Source organism: Gymnoscopelus braueri (assembly GCF_963280865.1).
Source record: "Gymnoscopelus braueri genome assembly, chromosome: 8".
NCBI classification, from domain to species: domain Eukaryota; kingdom Metazoa; phylum Chordata; class Actinopteri; order Myctophiformes; family Myctophidae; genus Gymnoscopelus; species Gymnoscopelus braueri.
Window position 1 is genome coordinate 6,574,011 of NC_137609.1, and position 9,702 is coordinate 6,583,712.

At 40.8% G+C, this 9,702-nt stretch overlaps 1 protein-coding gene across 1 annotated transcript; it reads left to right on the forward strand.

The window, feature by feature from the left end:
* Positions 1-193: 193 nt before the first annotated feature.
* LOC308090657 (cationic amino acid transporter 2) lies at positions 194-8,828 on the forward strand (the record flags this gene model as incomplete). The annotated part of the gene is made up of 11 exons (XM_080435923.1): positions 194-563; positions 1,191-1,346; positions 1,934-2,099; positions 2,805-2,947; positions 4,215-4,437; positions 5,809-5,945; positions 6,139-6,241; positions 6,788-6,921; positions 7,224-7,390; positions 8,200-8,308; positions 8,686-8,828. 11 exons carry the CDS (start codon positions 194-196, stop codon positions 8,826-8,828), a joined length of 1,851 nt encoding a protein of 616 aa, XP_080292049.1.
* Positions 8,829-9,702: the final 874 nt, after the last annotated feature.

Genomic DNA, 9,702 nt, shown 5'->3' on the forward strand with positions numbered 1-9,702 from the left:
GCACAACAATTTCGATATTTATATTTGAAAAAAAAAATCAAATTGTTTTGTCTGTAATGACATGCCAAAAACATTGATCAAGTATTAATTCATTATTTGATTAAATTACCAATACATTTTCTAATAATCAATGAAATCGATGAGTTTGATTGAGTGTTATTTTTATGTGTGTTATGGTGTGTTGTGGTGCAGGATGTCCGGTGCCAAGGTACTGCTGCTGCTCCAGAGCCTGACCCGTAGGAAACCTCTGGAGCCGGAGGGGGAGGTGTCCAACTTCAAGCGATGTCTGACCACCCTGGACCTGGTGGCTCTGGGGGTGGGCAGCACCCTGGGGGCCGGGGTGTACGTGCTGTCGGGGGAAGTGGCCAGGGTGGTGGCGGGGCCCAGCATCATCATCTCTTTCCTCGTGGCGGCCATAGCGTCCGTCTTCGCGGGGCTGTGCTACGCCGAGTTCGGAGCTCGAGTCCCCAAGACGGGCTCCGCGTACCTGTACAGCTACGTGACGGTGGGCGAGATCTGGGCCTTCATCACGGGATGGAACCTGCTGCTGTCCTATGTCATAGGTAGGGAGTATAGAACCTGCTATTGTCCTATGTCATAGGTAGGGACAGAGCCATTTAAGCCGTGAGTTGCGTCACCTCCGTTCACTTCATCAGGCCAGTCAGAGGAGCCGAATAGTGACAAAGCCCTGAACCGGAAGTTTACGGAATGCACTGGAATCTATGAGTTAGTTTGTCACTATTTCGACGTGATGTTTTCTGCCCCCGAGGTGACGCAACTCTCTAATACAAGGCTCTGGGTAGGCAGTAGTAGAACCTGATGCTGTCCTATGTCATACTGTAGGTAGGGAGTAGTCCTACAGTATGTCATAGGTAGGGAGTAGGGATCATGCATTTTGCCTGTGTGATCTCCTACTGTATATCTCACCTGGAAAACTGCAGTTTCTCATGTCTTATGCACCTAAATTCTCCCATCACCTAACCTGCGAATACTTTCTTTAGTAGTGGATCCCTGTGGCCATTTGTGTCCAAGTCAAATCGCTCTCTCTCAAATCGCTCTCTCTCTCTCTCTAGATTATTGAGTCTCTCTCTCTCTCTGTCTCTCTTTCTCTCTCTCTCTCTCTCTCTCTCTCTCTCTGTCTGTCTCTCTCTCTGTCTCTCTGTCTCTCTCTGTGTCTGTCTCTCTCTCAGGGACATCCAGTGTAGCCAGGGCGTGGACAGGAACATTTGATGACCTCATTGGCAGTGTGATCGCCAACACCCTGGGCAGAACTGCTGCTATGGATCTACCAGGACTGGCACCTTACCCAGACTTCTTTGCAGCTGGACTCATAATGCTGCTGGCAGGCAAGTGCCACAATGTATATTCTTTAATTTATACTTCACACCTTATGGACATATAGTGATTGATTATTCAACAAAATGTTCAATTAAATAGTAATTTTGTTAGACTAGGCCTAGCTCGGCACAGATGTCTGACGCCAGACGCCATGCAAAATCCAGCACGAAGCCCAGCACAAATAGCATGTGAATCCCATAAACATTATGCGAAGCCCAGCACAATCAGTCTACACCCTGGCTACACTGGATGTCCCTGAGAGAGACAGAGAGAGGGTCAATTGCCTTTCGGCAGGTTCCATCATGGAATCTTATGAGACACACGCCCAACATCTGAAACCGTTTGGTCTATTGCCCTCAGAGTTATGTCCCGGAGAGACTGACACGCAGAGATTTAGTGACTTATAGATATAGGCCTGGCAGAGATATGTGCCCCAAGGAGCGCACCTTTCTAGTTTAATGATATGATTCAAAATGTGACACATTTCAGAGCATGTCAGCGTCTTATTCAGTACAGCATCCGTTCTCAATTGTCTTGGGTAGATGAGGTTGTGTTGTATTATGCTAAGTAATTTTCCTGTGCTTCCTCCCTATAGGCATTCTTGCTTTCGGCGTAAAAGAGTCTGCCATCGTAAATAAGGTTTTCACGGTGATAAACGTGGTGGTGTTGCTGTTTGTTATCATCGCTGGTTTCATAAAGGGAGACATTGACAACTGGTACATCAGTATGGACTCTATCCTGAATGGATCATTATTATATGAGTATGAACTCTTCCTGTTTCTGTACAGACACACTTCCACTCCATTCACACAGAATTATTATATTATTATATTATTAATATTTATAAAGCTACCTCACTGGAGTGTTAGTTTAACTCTGAGAGTGTAAGAATTTGTCAGTGGTGGAAAGTAACTAAGTACATTTACTTAAGTACTGTACTTAAATATACTTTTGAGGTATTTGTACTTTACTTGAGTATTTCCAATTTCCAATACTTTTACTTCTACTCCACTACATCTCAGAGGCAAATATTGTACTTTTACTCCACTACAATTATTTGAAAACTTTTTGATTATTGAAAAGATTTTTATATGAAAAGATTTTGATTATTATTACATACATTACATACATTAACCACTTCAGCCCTATATACATTTCGGCCATTTGAATATAGCCGATCTACAAGCTCACAATGCGTCGCGATGCGTCGCATTGTGAGCTTGCAGATCTGCTATTTTCAAAAGATATTTATACATTTGAAAACTTGAAATGGGACATTCTGCATAATGAGTATACTTTTACTTTTGGTACTTTAAGTCTATTTTGATGCCAATACTTTTGTACTTCTACTCAAGTACATTTTAAATTCCGGACTTTTACTTGTAACAGATTATTTCTATATTGCAAACTTAGAGTTAAATTAACACTTTTCTCTGCATGTAACTATTTTACTGATTCTATTTTAGAAACCAAACCTATCTGAATGAGACCACTGACTACGGTAACGCCGGTGAGGGTGGGTTCTTTCCTTTTGGAATTGAAGGAACATTGGCAGGGGCAGCCACATGCTTTTACGCTTTCGTTGGATTTGACTGCATTGCCACAACAGGTAAATGACATTTGTCGCTATGTTATCATAGCTTTTATTCCTGGGCCTTTGCCCCATTGAAAACTTTTTTTAAATTTGTTTTAATGCATCCTAATGTCATTGTATAATTGTGTTTCCTTCCTTCCTTCTTGATGTTCTGTGTAAAGCACATTTAAGCATAAAAGAATCCCATGCTTTGTCTTCTAGAAGAAAAAGAAAAGTAACTCAATCAGAGGCAGCAGCAAACAGAAAGGTCTTTAGTTGTGTTTTAATAGAAATAAGAGTGGCAGCAGACCAGCAGTTTACTGGGAGTTTGTTCCAAATATGTGGTGCATAAAAACTAAATGCTGCTTCCCCGCATTTATTTATTTGTGGTTTTTGGGGACAGAAATCAGACCTTTTCCCAGATGACCCCAGAGATCTGGATGGTTCATGATATCGCACAAGATCAGAAATGTATTTTGGCCCTAAACCATTCAAATTTACAATGTATCACACATGAACATAGCAACGGCCGTTAAGGGTCCAGCGCAGTGGTTCTCAACCAGTGGTCTGGGGACCACCAGTGGTCCTTGAGGGGGTTCCAGGTGGTCCGCAGCTACTGTAAATGATGGAGAGTTGGTAACCAAATGGACCCCTTATAGATCTTTAACTCTTGAGAGTGTAAAATGAAACCAAATGGACCCTTACGGGTCCATTTGGTTTCATTTTACACTCTCAAGAGTTACATTATTTATTGATACACATCTGCATTACTTAATGAAATAATTGTTATTTTGATCAACGTTTGCCTGTTATCTCTCCTATGGTACCAACATCAACACAATTGTGGACACAATCTTATCAAACGATAACAAAATATTCTAATTTTTGGGTCTGAGAGTCTAAATCTCATCAAATGGTGGTCCGTGGCTCAAATGCTGAATAATTAATGGACCTTGATATGAAAAAGGTTGAAACCCACTGGGTCTAAGACATTCGCATGGGAAGGGCTGACCCCGCTGTTGTGGTCCAGCAAAAAGAAGTGCCTAAATTACTTCACAAAAGGATAATATTTTCCTACATGCTCCCATGCTACAGTACATGTTCACACGACACCAAACAATGGAGATGGATGCGTGTTTAGATGAGTACTCTCCAGTTTGTGTCACTTTAAACACCTTCCTTACCATGTGTATTTAATGTAAAGCTAAACAGGAAACTGCTGAGGAGACAAACTGTTGCAAACAGTACTAAACTACAACAATGGCTTTGTGGTGTGATGATCTACAATGTGTTTACCTTTTAGGAGAGGAAGTGAAGAACCCTCAGAAGTCCATTCCTCTGGGAATCGTGGCCTCCCTGCTCATCTGCTTCCTGGCTTATTTTGGCGTGTCTGCCGCCCTGACCCTCATGCAGCCGTACTATTTGCTCAGTGCCCACAGCCCGCTGCCCGTGGCCTTTTCCTACATCGGCTGGGGCCCTGCAAAATACGCAGTGGCCGTGGGATCGCTCTGTGCACTGTCAACAAGGTACGAGATGTTTATGTAACAGGTGTGTGAGATTCAGCCGAGCTCCGACTTTATAGTGACACCTTCACGTGGTTTCCGGTGTATACTCAAAATTCCTTTGCAATAGTCTCTCCAGACAGACTGTTTTTGACACACACAACTTTCAAATGCTTCTGCCTAACAGTCCAGTACAACGGAAACGCTGAAAAGGAGTAGAAAATGAAGCGGAAAATCACTTCCGTTTTGCGTTTGCAGTCTTCTGAATAAGTGGTTCTCAAATTGATGTATTGATGTATTTGGCCGTGGACCCCCATCTGAAAATATCCGGGGACCCCCAGAAGAGATGATTTATGTTTAAAATAATTGATTCAAATGTTTCAAATGTTTCAAATGTTTCAAATGTTTCCAAACATTTTCAAACATTTTCAAACATTTTCAAACATTTTCTAAATCTTTCACACATTTTCACAAATCATTATTATTATTTCTTTAAGTAGCAGATCTACAAGCTCACAGCGCATCACTTTGTGACGTGCTGCAAGCAGACCCCACTTTGAGAACCAATGTTCTATAAGTGGATTTGGAAATTGGAAATCAAATTAGTTGAATATTTTTATGAACGGAAATGAAAAACAGATGACATCTTCCTGTTACAACTTTTGTGAGGCGCAGTTACAGACCAGCGTTGCCAGGTCTGCTTATTATAAGTGACTTTGGGCTTGTTTTTCTGTAAAGTTGCTTGTAAATATTGGTGGTTGGTGTTTTTTTTTGCTTATTTCAAAAGTGTAGTTGCTTAATTGGGTTTTGCTCCCTAAATGTTGTTTAAACCAGTGGTTCTCAAACAAGGACCCCCAAATTAATATCTATTTGTCCACGGACCCCCCATTTAAAAATATGTTGTGCCAGGGAACTCCGCATACCAGATTTGTGTTTTTAAAATGTTTAAAAATAATCTGGCAACACGGTTACAGACTCAGTAGCATTTGAAGATTGTGGAAGAGTTGTCTTAAGCTAGCTAAATTCCAATACAAATATTTCTGCTTCCTCAGTCATCTGTCCTCCAGCATAGCGGTGTTAAGGTGAAATTGGTGACCTGCCGAAATGAGTGACAATCGTGTAGACATCACATTACGTCAGTGTCCGAACATAAATCATTGCAGTTTGTTTATGAGCAGAGTTCGAGGCCGTGACCTCCATGTAAGTTATGTGAAGTCCACAAGATGGTCACATATTTTGGTAGGTCACCAATTTCACATAACACTGCCATGCTGGAGGACAGAGGACGGAGGAAGCGAGGAGGCAGACATTTGAGTATTGGAATTTAGCTTTAGAGACTACTGTACAGTTGCAACATCTGGGTAACAGTGTGCATTTTGTATGTTTCCCATATAGCCTCTTGGGGGCGATGTTTCCCATGCCTCGTGTGCTCTTCGCCATGGCGAGGGATGGACTTCTCTTCAAGCCTCTCAGTCAAATGAGTGATAGGCAGAGTCCTGTCATAGCTACTCTGGTTTCTGGGGTCGTAGCAGGTGAAACAGTCACTACATGTTTTAGTGGAGTGGTTCTTAAACATTTTCATATGAAGGACCCCCAAATGTATATGTATTTTGGCCGGGGACCCCCATTTGAAAGTATTTTGTGCCATGGGACCCCTATGTCAACATCTTGTCAACATTTGTAGCTATCATGTGTTAATGCAGTGTACTGTATGTGTTCTTCCAGCTATCATGGCTCTACTGTTTGACCTGAAGGCACTAGTCGACATGATGTCCATTGGAACTCTCTTTGCCTATACTCTTGTTGCAATATGCATCCTGATACTGAGGTACACTTCTTGGAAAACATTTTTTTAAATTATTGCGATATTCATGTGTGATTTTTGTAGTATTCCATTGGCTTAAATGTTTTCAACATGATTAAATATAGGCGTACATGTTTTCTTTATACAAAGCAGTAGAAGTAGTGTACTAGTAAAATACATAACCTTTCATAGAGGCTATAGCGTGCGTGTGTGTGTGTGTGTGTGTGTGTGTGTGTGTGTGTGTGTGTGTGTGTGTGTGTGTGTGTGTGTGTGTGTGTGTGTGTGTGTGTGTGTGTGTGTGTGTGTGTGTGTGTGTGTGTGTGTGTGTGTGTGTGCACGCACACGCAGAGTAGATTTAAATTTCACAATGGAAGTCAAATGGGGCTCTGATCGGGCTGAAACATTGACCAAATATGTCATTGTACATCATAAATATGTCACAGGCTGGCCACTTGAAGTCCGAGATCCACTTTTACAGAGATCCACTTTTATACACCTGTAAACTTGAGTTTAACTTGATGTGTCCTTTACCTAATCCATCCGATGGGTGAATATCTACTGTCTTTACAGGTACGAAGCTGATCTAAGTGAAGACTCAAGCTTCAGCAAACCAGAATCGTTCACTGTGACCGGGGCCGTGTTTCCTCCCTCACAACCCACCGTTCGAACCTCGAGCAACGTGACAATGCTTGCAGTTATAATGAGTACGAGATCTTCTTAACCCCATATATTTGTATTCTGTGCAGTATATCTACACCTAATGGAGACAGCACTAACCATTAGGGCTGTCGCGATTACAGCATTTAAGTTGACGATTAATTGTCATGCAAATAATTGCGATATACAAATAAATGGAAAATAATTAAAACATTGTGGAAATAGCTTATATCGCGTTGTAGATAAGCTATTTTGGGATTCAAAAAAAAAATTATGAACATTTTTCAACATAGATTATCATTATTATCATTATTAGATGATATAATAATTGTGATTTATCCGTCCCCAGTCCTGTTAACTATCCTTCTGAGCCTCTTCATCAGCCAGGCTGCAGCCTCTCTGCAGAGGCAGGAATGGTGGAGCGTTCTGGGTGTCACCGTGCTCACACTGCTGCTGGTCCTCACTGCTCTGGTCATATGGAGACAACCACAGAGCACAGCCAAGGCTGCCTTCATGGTATGTTTTAACAACCCATTCAATCCGGGAAACGCATCTGTGTCACTTTAACATTTCTTTGGGCTATTAAATAGCAGATATACAAGCTCATAGCACGGCACCGAGTGCTGCGCTATGAGCTTGTATATTTGCTATTTTTGAGCGGTGCAACCGCTCCTATAAGAGGGTATAGGACCCATCCGTGGTGAAAGTTTTTCTTTCCGTCGTGAAAATGTGTCTTTCGCTGTGACGCCATGCTGTGGAAAACACGCCCATAGGCTAAACTTTGCAGAACGTGCTGTGATTGGCTAGCGAGACACATGATGAAATTAACTTCAAACTTCGCAGACGCGCTGTGATTGGCTAGCAAGATGCATGATGAAATTAATAATAATGTAAAAAATATAAGTACGTCACTTCGCAGGACGTGCTGTGATTGGCTACCGAGATGCATGATGAAATTAATAACTCATAAATAGCACCGCTCACTTCACACTGGGTGAGCCTAAAGTATAAAATAATGGTTATAGCTAAAAATCGAAAATGATACAGTATGCGTTCTGACACGTAATTCCAGTTCATTCAGACAGTTCTTGGATCAAATACAAATATTTATTGAGCATACATATCTATGAGCATATATATATATATATATATATATATATATATATATATATATATATATATACATATATATATATTAGGGACCAAGGCAATTCATTCATTACCCGTTAGCATGAAAATATGTATAATATATATAGGTAAGTAATAAGTGGTTAACTATAAGTTTAACATATACTATAGCAACATTTTGACTTTTATTTCTTCAGGTTCCCTTTGTCCCCTTGCTTCCAATATTCAGCACTTTCGTAAACATCTATCTAATGGTTCAACTGGGATCAGACACGTGGATCCGCTATTCCATTTGGATGACAGTTGGTATGGAAGGACAATTATTATTATTATTATTATTATTATTATTATTATATTATAATCATGAAAATGCACCAATTAAATATGCAGATGCATATCGTCTCTGTCGTGTGGAAACCTCATATCTCATGTCCAAAACTGTAACTTTTCATGATTCTAATTCAAAAGCATTGAAAGTAGCAGATCTACAAGCCCGCGTTTTGAGCTTGTGTGGATCTGCTACTTTTGATGCTTTTGTGTGACGCTGTAGTATGATGATCAAGTAGGGCGTTAATTTACGAAAAAACACAAAAAGTTTGAATAATGGAGATAAGAGGTTTCTCTGCCTGACAGCGACGATATATCAAATAATAACGCATGTTGTAACTTTTCTTTTCTTACAGGTATACTCATCTACTTCTGTTACGGTATCCAGCACAGTGTGCAAAAGCAGAGGATGCAGAATGCACACAATCAAGTCCATGTTCACAGCATCAACGCAAATATGGAGCCAAAATTTGAGAATTTCAGTACGCCTGACATGTGATACCTTTCACTACCACTAGTTCAGAAGTGGGTTTGCATACATCAGTGGTTCTCAAACCCTTTCACGTCAAGGACCCCCAAAATGTATTTGGCCGCGGACCCCCATCTCAAAATATTTTGTTCCAGGGACAACTATTCAAAGATTAAAGTCGTTGAAATGATTGTGACGCTGTATTAGCAAATGTTCTATACCTAAAAGCTGATCTACAAGCTCACAACGCCTCGCAGTGCGAGACGTTGTGAGCTTGTAGCTCGGCTATTTTCACAATATTTATCTGTGGAACCCAGTCAAACTAAATAGTAATGCCTACAATTCCAAGTGTTTGTCAGGGTGGGGAGTCCCCAGTTTAAATTATTTTGGGGGTCACGGCCTGAAAAGTTTGGAACCCTTGCTATATGTGTTGCTATTCTATTGCTACGCCTCATGTATATATCTATCTGTTATTATATCTGCTGCTATTTTACTCTACTCATATCGGGAATATCTGGAATAACTGACCTGTTTTCCTAGTTTTCTCTTTCACTCTCTCTGCTTCTTCCCTTTACTGACAAACGCAAAGAGAGCTTTTACCAAACAATTATTCAATTTCACCCACGTTTTTACACCTGTAAACCTGTGATGTGACAATAAAATTGAAGATGAGTAAGTTGAAGCTGAGGATTGCATTACTCCTGACCGCATGACAGAGGATTTCACTACAGTATATGATCATGTTTTTTTATGTTCACAAATGTACTTTGTAAATTAATTTCAGTTCATTATGAACTCTCCCTGTAGTATCAAGATCCAACCGGTTTCACATGAATACTTCTTCAAGTAGTGTCTAGTTTGGACAATGAGAAACAGTAGGCTAGTGTGCATTGGGATGTCTGCG